The sequence below is a fragment of the Astyanax mexicanus genome, chromosome 20 (assembly GCF_023375975.1).
Source record: "Astyanax mexicanus isolate ESR-SI-001 chromosome 20, AstMex3_surface, whole genome shotgun sequence".
Classification (NCBI taxonomy): Eukaryota; Metazoa; Chordata; class Actinopteri; order Characiformes; family Acestrorhamphidae; genus Astyanax; species Astyanax mexicanus.
The window spans coordinates 9,766,956-9,787,082 of record NC_064427.1 but is presented as its reverse complement, the minus strand read 5'-3'; the positions used below and the strand labels follow the sequence as shown (position 1 = coordinate 9,787,082).

At 40.0% G+C, this 20,127-nt stretch overlaps 1 protein-coding gene across 1 annotated transcript in view; it reads left to right on the top strand.

Moving 5' to 3' along the window:
- The first annotated feature begins 1,475 nt into the window (after positions 1–1,475).
- fgf11b (fibroblast growth factor 11b) overlaps positions 1,476–20,127 on the top strand; it is an 83,686-nt gene continuing 65,034 nt past the window's right edge. Inside the window, exon 1 of the mRNA XM_007231174.4 lies at positions 1,476–2,650. Within this exon, the coding sequence (XP_007231236.1) occupies positions 2,458–2,650 (193 nt within the window). The 5' untranslated portion in view covers positions 1,476–2,457. The remainder of the gene's footprint in view (positions 2,651–20,127) is intronic.

Below are 20,127 nucleotides of genomic sequence, written 5' to 3'. Positions count from 1 at the left end.
TTCTCAGTCCAGTACTTACACCTTACTTATCACCTTCACACTCTGTTCCACCTACCAGCTCCACCTCCATTCTCCTTCTTTTTCTTCCTGCCTTTCAGACTCTCTTCTCTCCTTGCTTCCGCTACACAGCTATACATTCTATCATGCGCAGTTTAAGGCATCCTTCACATCTGCTATTTTGCTTTAGACCAAACTGAAAAGTCTGAAGGTCTGGACCAAAGTAGGTAGGTGTCAAAGCACCCAAAACCATCAGATTAGAATCTCTCTTTAATGCATGTGAACGGATGCAGGTTCATGTGGATAATCTTAATCCAGATTTATTCCTCGAAGCGCTGAGGTGTAAACAGGGTTTCAGATTTACCAAGTGTTACAGTTTATTCCTTCTGCAAATATGAAGATTTATCATGAGCTCTAACGGCTGAATCAATAGAGAACCTTAATCCTGTAAAAGAGAGTGAGAGAGAGAGAAAGCAAACAAGAGAGTGAGAGAGAGTGCATGTGTGAATGAGAGAGTAGCAATGTGTGAAAAAGAGATGTGGAGAGAGTGATGAGAGAGAAAGAGAGAGAGAGTGTCCCATACCCATAGAAATCACTGACTCAGCACACTCACTCGCCCATTCTAAGGTGACTGAGAACTCACACACCTCTCTGTCTCTCTTTCTCCTGTTCTTTCTCTCTCTATCTGTCTGTCCTTTTCTCTCTGTCTCTCTTCCCTGTGTCTTTTCCTCTCTTGTTTTCTTATTTTGCCTTCTCTCTCATGCTATTCTTTCTATCTCACTATGTGCTCTTTTTGTCTCTTGCTTTCCTTTCTTTCTCAGTGGTTTTCGGGTACTACCTCTTTCTTGTCTTTTTCTCTCTTATTTTCTCTCTCAGTTAACCTTTTCTGTCCCTCTCTCTCTCTCTCTCTCTCTCTCTCTCTCTCTCTCTCTCTCTCTCTCTCTCTCTATTTTTGCCCCATTTCTCTCCTTTCACTCTTTTTTCTCTTCTTATATCCTGTTTCCTTTCTCTTTCTTGATTTTCTCTCTCCTTTTTTCTGTTTCTCTCTAATTTTTCTGTTTTCTCCCCTCTCTCATTTGCTGTCTCTTGTTGACTTTTGCCTTTTTACTCTCTTCTTCCCTACCTCTCTATCTATCACATTCTCTGTAATTTTATTCCTTTCATTTCTTGCTCTCACTCTCTCTCTCTTTTCTTTCTCTCTGCTGTTTCTCTCTTTGATCTCTCTCTGTCTCTCTCTCTCTTTATCTTACTCTGTACGTGAAGGACGGAGTAACAGAGCAAGAGCGGAACTGTAGCTCACATTACAGCCTAAACTCTGAGGAGAAAGGAGCTCTCTTTCTCTCTCTTTCCTTCTCTCTCTCTCTCTCTCTTCTCTCTTTTAACCCCCCCTTTACACCCCCTTATCCTCATTTCACTCTCGCGCCTTTTCTCCCTCTCATCATCGCTGTTACACCACCTCACTCTCTCTTTCTTTCCTTCCCAGCCTTTCTCTTTCCCTCCCTCCCTCTCTCTCTCTCTCTCTCCCTCTCTCTTTCTCCCTCCCTTACTCGTTCTCTCATGAATGTCACCTTTACTGGTGGCAGCGTCTGGATTCGCTCCCTTCCTCGCGAGCGCACACACAAACTCTCTCACACACAAGCTTTGGGGGTGGGGGGCAGGTAGGGTTGTGGGAAGAGAGAGAGAGAGAGAGACAGCATGCCAAAAGAGGCGGAAGGAATTTTCTCCCTCCGTCCATCCTCCTGTGACCGGCTTCATTTGTCCGTCTCTTGCATTACAGATGCTGAAAGTCGCTGTGGAAACGGACAGGGCTGGATTACCGCTCTAGATTATTTTTCAGCGGACGCTAAACTTAACTGTCCGGCCGCTGGGGTCTGAGCTGACCATCTGGCAGATATTTGCAGGACCTCTCCGAATAATCCGGCAGAAAGGGAAGGAAAACTTTACAGCGGGAGTAGACGGAGGAGAACGCTGGGTCGGTAAGGTAATTCTGTTGTTCTTTTGAAGAAGCGTTCAGAAAACAAACTTCAGCCACATCAGTGCGTTCCTCTTCTCAGGAGCCAGTCTGGAAGGGGAGGGTCCGGGGCGAGTACAATAATGTGAACGACTTTGCAACGATGACTTCCTCAACGTCTTCCTCGTTTCTCTTTCGTTGGAAATGTATCTACGATGTTTTACCTTCCTGGACTTTTTTCAGAGCTTGTTTACGGTTCCTGAGGCCGGTATGATGAAGGGTAAACCCAAAGCGGGTGGAGACTCTACTAGAACTTAACCTTTTGTAATTTTCTAGATTTCTACCACTTTCAAAGCAGCAGACTCCAAGCTAGCACCTTCTGATCCCCCGTGAGGGGGGGTCCCTCCTACTTTTTGTCTCTGGGGCAGGGCAGGTGAACGAGGAAGCACCAGAGAACAGGTCCCGAGGACTTCCCGAGACCCCCCTCCCAAAAGTGAGAGGGGGGGAAGATGGCAGCTCTCGCCAGCTCACTCATCAGACAAAAACGGGCGGTCAAGGACGACCAGGCCAACCGGCCCATCGCCAACAAGCGCAAGCCGTGTCCAAAGAGCAACAAGTCGCTCTGCCAGAAACAAATCCTCGTCCTCATCTCCAAAGTGCGACTATGTGGCGGGAGAAGAGGGAGAACAGAAAAAAGGCCAGGTAGGGTCAACGGCTTTTATTTCATACACTTAAAGACACTGAAAGATGTTGTGGATGGTCAAAACTTTCATTCATCATTACGTCACACATTAGTGATGGTTTCCTAGTAGTTATTGAATAATTTAAAGTAAATACTCATAGTAGTTTATAACAGTTCACTCCTGACAAATTCATAACACATACTCATTAATTCATTGTACATACCCGATAATTCATAGTACATAACATAGTACATCAACTCATATTAGATACTAAACAATTCATAGTACAATACTGTCTACTTAAGAGTTTATAACATATACTCAAAAGCATATAGTAAAAACTAATTACTAATTTATAGAAGATTATAAGTAATATATCATAATAGATCATGAACAATTGATAACAAATATTCAAACCATTAATAAAACATTAATACTTTAAATACATTAAAACAAGATAGAAAATAATACAGTAAATATAGTATGCAGTTTGTACAACATATTGAAAAATTCATACTAGATATTTGATAAACAATCAGTGCTTGATTCACAACTATTTATATTAGATTAGGATTAAAGTGATTCATTTATATTAGATAGTACTGAATAATTTATGATAGTTACTCAATACAAAATAATAGATGCTTAACAATTCATGGAAGATATATTAAACAATTCATACTTGATACTAAAACGCTTTAAACTTAATTCTAAACAAAATGAACAATATCCTAATTATTCACAGTACATGTTGAGTGATTTAGATTTAGTTTCTCTAAAATTCATTTAAAAAATAATATATTATATTTAATCAATTTATATTAGATTCTTAATTTACCATAACAAATGAACTTAAATATATACTAAATAACTGATAACATATACTGAACAATGTGTGCTTTATGTTTAATGTATTTAAAGTATTTCAAGTTTAGTAATTTTGTGTTGGTGTAATATGAATTGTATGTACTGTAGAATGAAGTTGATTCAATGCAGCAGCTTGTCCAGTGTAGGCAGCATGACATGTACAGCTTTGAATCCAGCTGTTGTTTAATAAGTGCTTGTATGTGTGTGTGTGTGTTTGTGTGTGTGTGTGTGTGTGTGGAGGTAAGCCCTTTATAAGGTGTGATTTACACTCTCTTAAAGTGTCCCACATGCATGTGCTATTCTGGGTCGCTTTCACCTTTCAGACGTGCCTCGGGGACACTAATTATTACGCCGGGACATATCACTGTGTGTGTGTGTGTGTGTGTGTGTGTGAGAGGAAATGAGTGAACACAGGGACGTGTATGTTTAATCCATGCTAAAGTGCACAATTATGTACAAAGTAATGAGTGTACAGTACTTGCCAGTCCTTGACACACTGACCTCTCGAGGCTCCGCCCACAAATATGTTTTTTTTTGGTATTATGTACCTGCATTGCCTAATTATTATAATTTATCCAGGGGGATCATATAGTCAAAGGAAAGTGATATTTTTTCACCGTAGCTGCTGTTGAAACCCCCACTTTACTAAGGGGGTTCCATCTTCTCTACACTGGGAGAACGTAAGCTCCACTGGCAAACGTTCTCACATCTGGGAGCTAGAATCTGGTCTCTTTCTTCTCTACACTGGGAGAATGTAAGCTCCACTGGCTAACGTTCTCACATCTGAGAGCTAGAATCTGGTCTCTTTCTTCTCTACACTGGGAGAATGTAAGCTCCACTGGCTAACGTTCTCACATCTGGGAGCTAGAACCCGGTCTCTATCTTCTCTACACTGGAAGAATGTAAGCTCCACTGGCTAACGTTCTCACATCTGGGAGCTAGAATCTGGTCTCTTTCTTCTCTACACTGGAAGAATGTAAGCTCCACTGGCTAACGTTCTCACATCTGGGAGCTAGAACCCGGTCTCTATCTTCTCTACACTGGAAGAATGTAAGCTCCACTGGCTAACGTTCTCACATCTGAGAGCTAGAATCTGGTCTCTTTCTTCTCTACACTGGGAGAACCTAAGCTTCTCTGGTTAATGTTCTCTCATCTGTGAGCTAGAATCTAGTCTCTATCCTCTCTACACTGAGAGAAACTTAATTTCTCTGGCTAACTTTCTTTCATCTGTGAGCTAGAATCTAGTCTCCATTTTCTCTACCATGGGAGAACTTTAGCTCCTCTGGCTAAAGTTCTTCCATCTGGGAGCTAGAACCTGGTCTCTATCCTCTCTAAACTTGAAGAACTTTAGCTTCTCTGTCTAACATTCCCCCATCTGGGAGCTAGAACCTGGTCTCTGTCCTCTGGCTGACCTTACCCCATCTCCTGGCTAACATTTTCCCATCTGGGAGCTAGAACCTGGTCTCTATCCTCTCTACACTGGGGAAACATATACTCCTCTGGCTAATGTTCTCCCATCACCTGGCTAACGTTCTCCCATCTGGAAGCTAAACTTGGTCTCCATCCTCTCTATACTGGAAGAACGTAAGCTCCTCTAGCTAATGTTTTCCCATCTTCTAGCTAACATTCTCCCATCTGGGAGCTAGAACATAGTCTCTATCCTCTCTACACTGGGAGAACATTAGCTCCACTGGCTAACATTCTCACATCTTCTGGCTAACATCTTCCATTTGGGAACTAGAACCTGGCATCCATCCTCTGTACACTAAGAAAATAGTAAGTAAGCTCCTCTGGCTTTTCCCACTGTAGACAGGGTGTAGACCAGGTTCTAGCTCCAAGACCAATTAAACAGCTGAGATAATCCACAATGATGACAGTCAACCTGTATTTTTCTCAGCAGCCCTGTACAGTCTCAATGTCAGTGGGCCCCTATCCATGCCAGTACACAAGTACTCCTCTCCCCCTGCAGGAAAAAAACCAAGACCAACCTGATATGATGATGCACTGACCCAGGTGTCTAGTCATCATCAATTTGTTTCTTGGCAAAGTGGCTGCAGAAAGTTTTCTAGAGCAGAAGTTCTAAACCTTTTCCACTATATGGCCCTCCCTTCATAATAAGTAATATATCTAAATACATGCTTATTTAAAACTGATGGTGTATATTTTGGCAAATTGTGGTCCTTTTAGCTCTTAATTATTTGTACTATATTTTCTGTTATAGTTTTATAAGTTAAGCTGCTTTCAATCTGAACACAGAGAAGCTGTAGCTGTGCTTTAAACCCATTGTTTTCAATAAGAGGCATAGCAAAGATGTGGAATATCTCTGCGTCAATTTTAGTGGCTTCACAACAGTAAACAATTTTAGTGCAGCAGATGCACAGGGTCATGTAATATTAAGTTCTAATGATGGATGAATTTTTGTGCAGACGCTCATTTAACTGCATCTCCCACATTTGTGGATATTTGAGAAGTGAAATTAAGTTCTTCAAAGTAAATTAGGCAGGTGCAGAAATTTGAGCACCCCAACAGAAAAATAACATCAATATTTAATAGCTCCTCCTTTTGCAGAAATAACGGCCTCTAAACGCTTCCTCTAGCTTCCAATGAGAGTCTGGCTTCTGGTTGAAGGTATTTTGGACCATTTTTTCTGTACAAAATATCTCAAATTTAGTCAGGTTTGATGGTTTCTGAGCATAAACAGTCCACTTTAAATCACACCACAGATTTTTAATAATAATTAGGTCTGTGGACTGAGATGATCATTCCAGTACTTTGTACTTGTTCCTTTGTATGCCACTTTGTGACTTAACTAGAACTGTGCCTGTGGTTCTTCCATTTCCTCACTCTGTTCCTCACAGTGGAATCTGACAGCTGAAATCTCTGAGATTTGAGGGGTTTTTTTTGTATCCTTCCTCTAAACCATGATGTTGAATAATCTTTGTTTTCAGGTAATTTGAGAGTTGTGTTTTGAGGCTCCCATGTTGCCATTCTTCAGAGAAGATGCAAAGAGGAGAAAAAAACTTGCAAATGGCTAACTTAACCCTTTCTCATCATAATTGGATTTACAGTGTATGTAGGTCAAGAGTCAGTGAGCTTACCAAACACATGTTATGATCCAATAATTAGTGCTAAAGTGGCCAAATTTATGCACCTGCCTAATTTAGTTTAAAGAATTATTGCACACTTTCTGTAAATCCTATAAACTTCATTTCACTTCTCAAATATCACTGTGTTCATCTGCTATATGATATATTTAACTGAAATTGCTGATCCAAACAAGCAATGATTTATGAAGGAAAATCATGAACATTATCAGGGGTGAACAAACTTTTTCATACTACTGTAATTGCCATATTTTGCATGTTAATGTCTTTACATTACGTGTTGACTAAATAACATGAATTAATGCATTAGTTACCATGAATAAGACATGAGGTAATACATTAACGATGCTTAGGTAATGTTAGTTAAACACGGAACTAAAGCATTAATTAATGTTACTTTCACATTACAAGTGAAACATTTGTTAAGATGAACAATAAATCATATACTTTATTATTATATACTTTACTTATGTTAGGTAAACAAGTAACAACTGCATTAGTTAATCTTCTTATCATTTGTTTGTGTACTGCAGTTATGCATACGGTAATTGTTAAATATTTATTAAGTAAATATTAGTCTGGATGGTGCTTTTGCTTTATTTCATCATAGTTATGTGTGAGAGTGTGCACTGACATTTTTGTTGGAATTCACCGTACATGTAGAAATTGTAAATCTAATTCATGATTAACCAATAATGCCTTTGTTAAGCATTATTATTAACATCTGTTAAACATTACTAAGCACTTATACAACTCTGTTCATTAAAATAAAAATACCTAATGTGAAATTGAAATAATTCTAATCCATGTAGAGATGTATTTCCAATAGAAGTAAAAATGTAAAATATATAATATTATATTAGTTAACTGACATCAGTACATAAAACATGTAACTGGCTACCACTGCATAAGTGTTATCACACCCACACATATTTATAACTAATATTTAATTAATAAATATTTAACAATAAATGTGTGAATAGCTGCAGAATACTGTATAAGCAAATGACAAGATCAGTTGTTACTTGTTTACCGAACATTAGTCAACATTTTTTTTTTTTATAATTTTATTTCAAATTGTTCTACATTTTTCTACATTTTCTCCCCAATTTACATGGCCAATTACCCAACCCACTCTCACCTATCACTAGTAATGCCCCAACACACTCACATGTGTCCTCCGATACATGTGAAGTCAGCCACCGCTTCTTTTCGAGCTGCTGCTGATGCAGCATTGCCGAGTAGCATCACAGCCCGCTTGGAGGACAGCGCAGCAACTCGGTTCCGATACATCAGCTCACAGACGCCCTGTGCTGCAGACATCACCCTAGGAGTGATGTGGGGAGAGAGCGCCATCTACCCACCCAGAGGGAGCAGGGCCAATTTTGCTCCCTCTGAGCGCCGGCAGCTTGAACATTAGTTAACATTATTAATGAAGTATATGTTTTATTGTTCATCTTAATAAATGCTTTACTTCTAATGTTAGTTCATGTGAAAATAACATTAATTAATGCTGTTTTTCTGTTGTTTCTGTTGTTTTTCTGCTGTTTTTAATGTATTGCCTCATGTCTTATCCATGGTAACTAATGCATTAATTCATGTTATTTAGTCAACACTTGTAAGTGTAAATTGTTACCCAGAAAACTGTGCTGGGCCCCTGGCCCAGGTTGCCCACCCCTGGTTCTGAGGAAGGCTTAAAGGTGGGATTGAGTTTGTAGATTTGAATTCGGTTCCTTATTCCCGAATACCTGGAATCATTACATTACATTACATTACATTTCATTTGGCAGACGCTTTTGTCCAAAGCGACTTACAATAATGAAGTACAAAAGTAATAGGAATTTAGATAACCCATTTTTAGAAAGGGCTTAAAGGAGGTCGAAGGGAAATAAAGGGATAGAGAAGTGAAGGAGGGGAAGAAGGAAATGGGGTTAGAATTAGTTAGTTTGTTAGAGGTGTTAGGAGAGTAAGTGCTCTTTGAAGAGCTCTTTGTTGGGTGGCCTGTTGCGTCAGAAACTGTCTAATTTTCCTGATGTTATAAAGCGCGAAGCTGCAGGATCGAGCAACCGAGGCCACATGGTGCGTGAAGGAGAGCTGGTCATCAACCATAACACCCAGGTTCCTAGCAACCTTTGTCGGTGAGAGAGAGAGAGAGTCGATGCTTATAGAGAGGTTGTGTTGAAAAGATGGTTTTGCTGGTATAACCAGAAGTTCAGTCTTTGAGAGATTTAATTGAAGGTGATGCTCCTTCATCCAAGAGGATATGTCAGAGAGACACGACGATATCCGTGCAGAGATTGAGTTATCTTCAGGTGAGAATGACAGGTATAGCTGGGTGTCATCAGCAAAGCAATGGTAGGAAAAGCCATGTGAGTGGATAACCTGACCAAGAGAGGCAGTGTATATTGAGAAGAGAAGGGGACCCAGTACCAAACCCTGGGGAACCCCAGTGGATAGGGAGTGGGCTGAGGACAGCTGTCCTTGCCACGACACCTTGAACGAGCGCCCAGTGAGGTATGATCTAAACCATGACAGCACATTGTCTGAGATCCCCATGTTTGAAAGTATAGTTAGGAGGAAGTCGTGGTTGACCGTGTCAAAGGCGGCCGAGAGGTCCAGCAGAATGAGCACTGAGGACTGGCCTGCAGCTCTAGCAGTTTTCAACGCTTCAGTCACAGACAACAGAGCCGTCTCGGTAGAGTGTCCTTTTTTGAATCCAGATTGGTTCTGGTCCAGGAGGTCATTCTGGGAGAGGAAGCCAGAGACCTGATTTAAAACTGCTCTCTCGAGTGTTTTAGAGAGAAAGGGTAGTAGTGAGACCGGTCTGTAGTTATCAACCTGGGCGGGGTTGAGAGAAGGCTTTTTAAGCAGTGGTGTCACATGTGCTTGTTTGAAAGCAGTTGAATCAGAATCAGAGAATCTGCAGAGAGTCTGTGACTCCCAGACATAATGACTCCCTTCTGGATCACAGCGTCTGCAGAACACCTTCGGTCTGAATGCAAATCATGAAGCGAAACAGCGAACGTTCACCTGCAGCTTATTTGCAGGTTGGAGGGGGGGGGGGTCTGCGTGGTGTGTGTTTTGAGTGCTGAATAAATATGAAGTGGCGGCAAAAAGCAAAGAGAGGGAAAAAGGCAAAAGGTGTGTGTGTGCTTGTGTTCATGTGTGTGTGTGTGTGTGCATGTGCATGTGTGTGAGAGAGATAGGAGTGGGTGTTGTGTGGCAAATGAAAATGATTACAGGGAAGGATATTAATGTGGCTGTTAGACTGAGCGTGTGTGTGTGTGTGTGTGTGTGTGTGTGTGTGTGTGTTTATGAATCCTAACATAATGTTGTCCTGAGAATGCAATATTTACATTGCTTTGAAATCTGCTGGATGAATCACCACATTATGCCGCGCAGTGTTATCGTATATATATATACACGTATAGAGAATGTCTCTGGCTCAGCTCTGTATCCTTAGTGCCATTGTCCAGGGGTGTGCACCGTTAATAGATGAACAATGCATTCAAATAAGGGAATAAGGGGAAATCTAGATTTTTAATAGTGTTTCAATATCAATTTAACGTGTCTTTCATGTCCACGGCATAGTCATTTAAATTTCATACAAAAAATACACTGTGTATCAGTGTAGCAATACATTATTCCAGGATCACTGTCGCTTAGCATCAGCAGCCTGAGTCTGAGAGAGCACAATTGTCCTTGCTCTCTCTGGATGAGTTGATTGCGCTCTCTCTCCCCACATTACTCCCAAAGGTGATGTCATTTAACACAGGCATCTGTGAGCTGATGTATCGGAACTGAGTCACTGCGCTTTCCTTTGATTGTACTGTGATGCGACTCAGCAATGCTACATCAGCAGCAGCACATGTTTTCAATGGGAGGAGGCATGTGCTAGTGAAGACCAGAGACTGTAGAAAAGATGGACGCTGTGTCCCCGTTCCCATTCATTCAATGAAAATGAAGCCAAAATCTTCCTCCATGTTGGCGATCCTGAAACCCGAGTCTGTAGAGCGCAGTAGAGACCAGAGGAGGGAGAAAGACTGTGGAGAGACATCCTACTCATTTAAATAACCCCGCCCCTGAGGGCTGTCTCCACAGAGCTCACACAGTCTATGGTCCCGACCATACAGTCATTGGTCCCACCCCGGCTAGGTGTAACCCAGCCCTTTTACAAGAACCACACCTTTTTGAATAGAGCTGAATAACCTTTTAAAAAATGAATTCTGCTGGGCTATACAAATTTTACAATATACGCAGAGGTTACACTAGCTGTTACATTTAAATAATGGAGGTAAAATTACAGTATATTGAAAAAAAAAAAACGTGATTGAAAGTTGTCTGTTTTGCCATTGAAACCTATGGGGATGGGTGGGGTTACACAGCTTTCTGCAACCGAACAGCAGGGGGCGCCCGACCTGTGGTGGCTTTACTTTTGAATGTGAAATTTATTTTTAAAAAATAAAGAAAGAGAAAAAATATTTAATTTGAATAAACACATTATAACAAATATCTTGTAAATGGTAAAATAATCAAGCATTCCATTAAATTATCAAGTTATTAAAATGTGTTCAAGCGTTTACTGTCCACCCTGATATCTTAGGATAACCCCACCTCTTTAAGGTCAGTGACATCACAAAATTCACACTGTTTTATTTTTAAGGGACTGAAGACAATTGCTGCATCTTTAGCAATTAGAAATATTCATTTTATCTCAATATTTAGCTGAGGTAAAGCATAAGCGATCTATCCTGTTGAGCTAAAATTAACAGTAATTTAAACATTTATTATAAACAGGACCATTTAAAATATTTGCAAACCTAGGTCAGCCCTGTTCTATATCAAATGGCAATCTTCAGCTAAAATCATGCAGTTTGGCATTATAAGTTATTATAAATAAGTCATTTTTTAAGATATGATGGAATAAATGTACAGCAGCATTCTGATAATGAGCAATTCTTCCATATGAGCATGAGAAGAACCTGTTAAACTACAGAAAATAGCCACTATATATACAGTATTTTCCTGACATAAGGCTGTGTTTAGTCTGTACAGGTCTCTACAGAAGATACTGCAATGTCATTTGACAATTCTTGCTCAGCTCAAGCAGTGTTTTACTAAATTAAACCATTTCACCTTCTGCACTGGTGCGTCTGAGGACGCCGTGAGCTGCTGAACGCTCACACACACCCTCATTGCCTGCAATTTCGATCGATACTACTCATTAATGTATACTGATTAATCAATAATCACCCTCTCCACTGAGGGTATGGCACGGTAAAACACACACACACACACACACGCTTACACATAAAGCGCCACACACTTCTCTTAATCGGAGAGACAGTTTTACACCTCAACAGTTTTACGAAGTGCTTGGCCTCGGCAGCGCGTTTGGCTTTTTTCAACAACAATGTCTCAAACAGGACGGACAAAGTTCCAGAATGTAATCAGCAAAAAGCTACAGAGCCTCGATTCCCGACCAAAAGCCAACTTTTTACAGTCCAGATATTATGTGCATAAGTTTGCACATCCTGCCAAAAGGAACTGCAAGCTTTTCAAACGGGTTTTATTAGAAATGGTCGTGTTTTCTTTATTAATTAATAACAAAGCAGCATTTTAAGCAGAACAATGTTTAGATTTTGACAATGTATTTAATGAAACACAGAACTGAAGCAACATTAAATTTAAACTTTACTCTGTTAATAAAGAGCAAAATCATCCATATCATTGAAAGAAAAGATTTCAACAGTATGCATAAAAATACCCAAGATAAAAATTCAACAAATAACCATATATGCACCATTTCAACCTTTTTTCTTTTTTATTGTTGTGAGTTATTTTAAACTCTTCCATGAACTAAGAATTATATGTGTAAATAAAATACATTTTATTGTTTTTTTTTTATGTCAAAAAGACTGTAATGTCAACATAATGTAATTCTCTCAGAAGAGAAAAATAATTGACATACTGTTATACTCTGTAAAAAATTAAGAGAGCACTTCAGTTTCTGAATCAGTTTCTCTGATTTTGCTATTTATAGGTATATGTTTGAGTAAAATTAAAATGGTTGTTTTACTCTATAAACTACGGACAACATTTCACCCAAATGTAAAAAATATTGTCATTCATACTGAGCATTTATTTGCAGAAAATTGGAAATGACTTAAATAACAAAATAGATGCAGAGCTTTTAGACCTCAAATAATTCAAAGAATTGTTCATAATTCATATTCATAAAGTTTTAAGAGTTCAGAAATCAACATTTGGTGGAATAACTCTGGTTTTTAATCACAGTTTTTTATGCATCTTGGCATGTCATCCTCCACCAGTCTTACACACTGCTTTTGGGTAAATTTCTGGGCTGTATGTTGAAATGGTTGAATTAATGTTAGATTTAATATCTGTATATTTTTGCCATTTATACTGACATTTTCACACATGCAAAATATGATATCCAAACATGATTTGGAAACGTCTGTTATAATTGTATATATTGTGGCGTCTGTGTGTGTGTGTGTGTGTGCCAGCTTGTAGTGTGCCTGTGGGGGCGGGACATGGTAATCCGGGGCCAGCGGGGCATTATGGGGGTATGTTTTGGGTGGGTTTAAGGGGACCTACCATCTCTGTGCTGGATAGCTGGGTTGGTGGCCTCAGGGTTGTTTGTGCTGTGTTGGCAGTTGGGTTTTGCTCTCCTAGCCTTGTTAAAGGATATAAGTGAGTGGCAAGCCTGTTAATAAAGAGCTGTTGAGTACTTGCAATGAGACTCACGAGTCCTCCTTCCTCTTCCACACCACAATATATTATAATATAATGTTTTTTTTTTTAAATAATTTGCAAAGCAACTGCCTAGAAACTATTGACCAACAGGCAGTAAAGACTACTAAGGTTGAGAGCTTAGGCTACTCTACACACCGCTGGTGATTTTGCAGTGTGTGTGTGTGTGTGTGTGTGTGTGTGTTCAATACCTGGGCTCGGCCTCGGGGACTGTGTACCGCTCAGGGCACGAGGACATACACACCGAGGCCCGGAGGAGGATAGCATTAAGCTGACCGCTAAAGATGGGCCGCTCAACTCGCTTACTCAACAACACCCGATCAGGCCATACAGTGTTAGATAGCAGCAGCAGGGGTCAGAGAGAGAGAGAGAGACAGAAAGGATGGATAGAAGGTGGGAAGGTAGAAAGGTAAAGGAGACAGAAGAGAGTGAGCGATGGAGCGAAAAGGAAAGAATGGCCAAAATGGGAAAAAAAGATTGAGAGAATTAAGCTTCCGGTTACATTTACAATGCTATTAAGATTTATGCACCATTTGCTCATTAATAAAATACATTAAACATCCAAAACAGAGCTGCATCCAGAAGGACGTATCAGAATTTGATGCTACCAATAACAAAAAATAATATAAAATTGAGACTGATACGGGCTCTTGGTCATATATATTGAGCTACACATACAGAAGTAGTGTGTAAAACCTGTGTAACACAACATTCCAGAAGTCTCAGCATGGAGATAAAGAGGTTCCCAAGTGTGTCCCGTGAAATTTCATCCCATGCAACTCAAACAGTCCTGCAGATTTTGTGGTATGGGTGGCATGTTGGGTCTGGCAATGATGATGGGAAGACCTCTGTCCTGTTGGTATAACATACAAATGAAGATCAAAGGTGATCTGGCATGGTACAAAAATAGTACCCAACACTGTAACACTGTGTGTGGAGGCACTGTGGTCAGTCCCAAGACACAGAGCTTGTCCAGAAGCCAACGGGCCCCATTTAGAGTGTCCAATCAGTTCTGAATTTGGCTCCTTGGTGTAATACAGAGTGGCACTTTGTGAAGGTACACCAGCAGCTCATTCAATGGAACAGCAATGTTATTTTATTCTTTTTTCTTTTTTTGCAGCATGTTTGTGTGTGTGTGTTTAATGAGTGGGGGTGTGTGTGTTTAACGAGTGTACACGTACTGATGCCATGCAACGTGCACCATGCTCCTGCATGGCTAAGATAGGATTGCACAAGTGACTGTTGTCAGGATTTTAATCAGTCAGCGGCGCACATGTATTTTCCGTCATCAAGATAGAAACATGCCAGATGTTTACCTGAACACACACAAATCTACACATCAGTGTAGATTTATTTCTAGGCGTCAAGTTGTCCAGCGGTCTAAAGCGCTGCCACTATGAGCGGGAGGTCGCAGGTTCGAACCCCCGCTCATGCAGCTTTGCCATCAAGCTGCCGGCGCTCAGAGGGAGCACAGTTGGCCCTGCTCCCTCCGGGTGGCTAGATGGCACTGTCTCCCCACATCACTCCTAGGGTGATGTCTGCAGCACAGGGCGTCTGTGAGCTGATGTATCAGAACCGAGCCGTTGCGCTTTCCTCCGAGCGCGCTGTGATGCTACTCGGCATCTCAAAAAGAAGCGGTGGCTGACTTCACATGTATCGGAGAAAGCATGTGCTAGTCTTCACCCTCCTGGTGTGTTGGGTCATTACTAGTGATAGGGGGGAGTCCTAATAAGTGGTTTGGGTAATTGGTTGTGTAAATTGGGGAGGAAATGGGAAAAAATTAGAAATAAAATTATATAAAAAAAGATTTATTTCTAAACTCTGATGCTATTTTGATTGATATTTTGCTAATATTTCCCACGGTCTTGGACTGAAATGAAAAAGGGAGGCGGGGGATTTGGGCAGGAGTTCGGGGCAGCTTCGCTGGAAAGCATGAAGCTAAAGCCCCCCCACAAGAAGAGATACGGGAATAGAAAAGGGAGAAGGAAAAAAGGAGGACGATGGGGAGGAGGTAGGTGCAAAGTTGTTCGACATGCAGGTAGAAAGGAAGTGAGGGTTTATTTAGGGCAGAGAGTGGGCGGAGTAAGGGCATTGAGTTATATTCATAATTCCACTTTTAAATGCAAGGTGTGGAAACAGACTGTAAGACAGGTGTAAGATAGCAATAAGCATCTGGCGTCGTGCCTGGCACCGGGTGTTTGATATGGCCACTGGTGTCATGATGTGGGACGTAGCCAGACCTATCCCAATAAAATGTGTGGGAGGCTATTGGACAGACCATCCACTCCACTCACTCCACCCTTCCTGCTAAATCTGCTGAAACTATATGAGAATATTTGATATGTATAGGATGTATAATGACAGGATACCATTAGAAAACTGTACAACCCCATGCTGAGACGTGTGGCATGTTGTGTTTTGTCCACACACACACACACATACGACATCATCAGTCATGTGTTGGTAACAGTTCCACTAAAATCTCAGAACAGCAGAAACAGAGCAGAGCAATCTACACTAATAATGATTAGCACTGGCAGCGTGGGGCATAATTGGGGTCAATTCTGGCATGGAAACCCAGAATTAACTCTCAGCATGAATCTACAATCTGATGTACCATCATTGCTCTCAAATCTGAGAGGATAAGTACTGGCTAATTTCTATAATATTCTAATAATCCCAACAGTGTGAAGCGTGGGTCAGGATTTTTACACTGATGAAACATGTATCATTACACGAGTGTCACTGATCTCAGAGCTCCTCTTAAAGGAATTGTTTGATGAAAAATCAAAGGAATATGGTTTCAAGAAAAAGTATGTGAACTCTTTGGGATTACTTGGATTTGCATAAATTGGTCATTAAATGTGTTCTGGTCTTCATATAAGTCACAACAATAGACAAACACAGTCTGCTTAAACTAATACCACTAAAAAACATTATATGTTTGCATGATTTTATTGAACACAACATGTTAAAATCACAGTTCAGGGTGGAAAAAGTATGTGAACCTTTGGATTTAATAACTGGTTGACCCTCCTTTGGCAGCAAAAACCTCAACCAAATGTTTGCTGTAGTCAGTAAAGCCAGTAAAGCCTTACAAACCCCGAGTTCAAAATCTGAGATGGCTGCACAGCACATCAGTAGTAAAATCAGTATTATTATACTGTTTATTAGCAAATATATGTACAACTGCTATCTGTGGATGTATACTGAATAATAATATTGCTCATCTAATGCTGATATATTGTTCTTTGTGAGTTTGATTTGTTTGCAATAATCGTAAATATATTTCATTTTACAAAAGTAAACAAAATTTTGGCTTGAAGGCAGCATTAGTCTCAGGTTCAAGGTTGCTAAAAAATCTTATAGATGCAATTCAGTAAAAACCAAAAGAAACAACACAATAAATATAATTAAAAACAACTAAGTCATGACCTAACTGAGTCAATTGTGGATCGTGCAGCTCAATTAAGGGCGTGTTGTTGTGTCTTTGGTATCTTGAACGTAACGCCAGCAGCTCATTTAATGGAACAGCAATGTTATTTTATTCTTTATTATGGTTATTATTAAGTTAAAATTCAGGTTTGTTTAATAAGTGAGGGTGTACACGAGCTGGGCATGGAGCACGTATAAGAATGGACACTGACCATTGACTGTTGTCTAGGTTAATTTCAGTTAGTGGAGCACTTGTGTTTTCTGCCGATAAAATAGCAACGAGTCAGAAATGTACCTAAACACACCTCTCTTCCAGACCACCACACCCATCCACACCGTAGATTTATTCCTAAACACAAAGCATGAAAATAGACTGTTGATGGGGTGTTAGATAGCAAATAGCATCATGATGCGCCTTGAGCAGAGTGTACGATAGGGCCCTTAGAATTTAAGGAAGCGTTCCCATAGTGTTCCTACTAGTAATACTAACTAGTTTTTGGAGTATATGGTATTTAGTGTACACAAAAGTGTTAAAATACACTCAAACATCAATGTTGCACAGTTAGAAATGATTGGATTTTGAGTGCCCCACAAAAAAGTGTAATGTAAAACAAAAAGGGAGGAAAAAGTTGTGACAAAAATTGGCAGATAAAGGTGCATATATAAAGGCAATGTATATGTGGGTCATAATGAGGAAATAGGTAAATGACTAAAGTATGAACAGGATTTTTTCTCGTAACGCTTTAAAGTCCCGCCCCTCACCAAAAACAGCCAATCAGCTTGGTGTGTGAGTGGGGAAGCCCTCTTGCTATGGAGATCTGCACAATCGCAGCAGTCATAACAAGTTGTACCCTATAAACTGTTAATGACGCTTTAGCAGATTTTATCAGTGATTTAAAATATATTTTGGAAATGGAACTCTGATGTTTCCATTTCAGAAATATATTTTTTAAATACTGATGAAATCTGATGAAACCTCATGGACTGGAAATTAAGAAAAAAAAAAAGATATCAGGATTTGATTAAACCCTTCTGACATCTGTACATTCTACAGGGGGTGTGGCTAAAACAGAACATTTTAATGCATGGAATTGTGTTTTCATTTTTGATAATGGACATAGTTTTAATGTTTTTTTTAAATGCTATGACGTCTTTAACATCAATTTACTTAAGCAATAATACATGAGAGGGAGTGCTATAACATGTAATATTAGCACTGCTGTGCTGCGGTCGTAGGCATGAGGCCACAGGTTGAGTGTATTATTGCGATTATAGCACAGTTCCATTATAACTGTTTTTTATATTTTGAGTTAAAGAGGAAGAGAAAATACATAATAATCTGTTTGGATTGTAAGCGCTGCATTGTTGCTAGATTACCTGTATGTTTTGGAGTAATATATGGAGAGCTTCGGTTACAGTGCATTACCGGCTGATAATGTCACTCATCAAATGCCTCTCAGCCAATCACATTGCAGGGTCGGAACAGTTTATCTTACTGTCAGAGCACCTATAGGGCACTCTTTAGGGCACTGTCTAATGAGGGTGGGATAGAAGTCACTTTATAAGGGTACCATTTATTATTAAAAGGGCAGAAGGACACGTATTAAGACAAATCAGCAAATTGTCTTGCTCTAGAGGGCATGTTATTATAACTTATGGCAAGAAGGGACGGGGCAACCCAGCAGGTACTTCATACATTTATTTGCCCCCAAACTAGTCAATAGTTTTGGACTTCTTGGTCTTCAAGTTGACAAAGGTGGTCTTTTCTGGCTGCAGAACTGTTGTACACACAGAACCAGTGAGCACACAGAAGCGGTGCACACATGCGACTAGAGATTCAGGAAGATTAAAGACGCATGGCGTGGGCTGAGTTTTGTAATAACGCCAGTGCACCATCTGGGGAGTCTTCCAACCTCTCCAGCTTTAAGTGGATTTTGAAGGATTGTTGAAGGACACTGTGCACCTATTAGGACACACCACAATATCAGACTCATCAAATACAGTGAAAACTAATAGTGAAAACAATTTGCCACGGGACACATGCTAAATGTAAAGCCAATAAGTGATGCTATACATTATATAAAATGTCTAAAATTAGTATGTTCAGCTACTTTAAGGTCTTATCACTGCTGATAATCTCTACTGTAAAGTATTGACCAACAGAACAATGCTGAACCTGGTTTCAATTGCTTTTGGTCATCTTCTTGTAATTTTATCATCTTATTGATTATTTACCACTATAATTCTGCACCATACACCATGCGCTCTATCGAACACCCTGTGCAAAACATGTCACAATGCTCATTGCTATCTTACACCCTGCCAGCAGCCTATATTCATGCCTTGCATCTGTGTTGTGTAAATACAACAGCACTTGTGAATACATCTACACTAATGTGGTGTGGTGGTCTCTAAATGAGATGTCCAATGAGATGTGTTCAGGTTTTTAAATTTCTGGCATATTGCTATCTTGGCAACAGAAAACACAGGCGTGCCACTGACTTAATACATCCTAGACAGACTTGGCAATAGTAGTGCATCCCAACAGATGCATCCCAAATGCAAGTACACTTTTTACAAAACAAGGAAATGCAGCAGTGCACAAACCCACAGCTTGTGCATGTTAGCAGATATGCAAACTTTTACATCAACAATAAACAGAATGAACAAGCATGAATAATCAGGTCAGTTTTCCTCTGCTGAGAAAATTAGGACAGATCCAGGAAGTTGCGCCCCTAAAATAGCAATCCACCAAAGTCAGAGCACATCTGGCTCTTGAAGGGAATGGCAAGTGACACGCTGTATTTTTTTCCATATTAGTCCAAAACACATCCATGGATAATTCAGTGAATTAGTATTTGCCTTTTGCGTATTTTGAGCTGTGCAGTGCATACTTTTCCTGTCGTTACAATAGCAAAGACACACTGACACCCCCTTCATCTGGAGCCTACTGTAAACGGAGTTGCTCAACTGTGAGTAGTTAACACAGCACAAATCGTGCATGTAAACAACATGGAACTGAGGCAGTAATTGCTCATAGCTTTGGTAAATACTTACTGGTAAATAAACTGCGCCTTATCAGCAGTTTAACTGAAATAAAAGGAGTATATTTAATAGCTGGGTCAGATCTAGACTGGATCACTAGAGCTCTAGAGTTTGTTTGGAACTGGACCGAGACCACCTCCTCTGTTAGTTCTCGGTCCGGTTCTTTTGATCCGAACCTGAGAGCAATCACTGTTTTTAAATCTAATCAAATCAAACCACAACTTAGTCCATTTTAACTGGACCAATTAGTGCTGGTGTGAAAACTCCT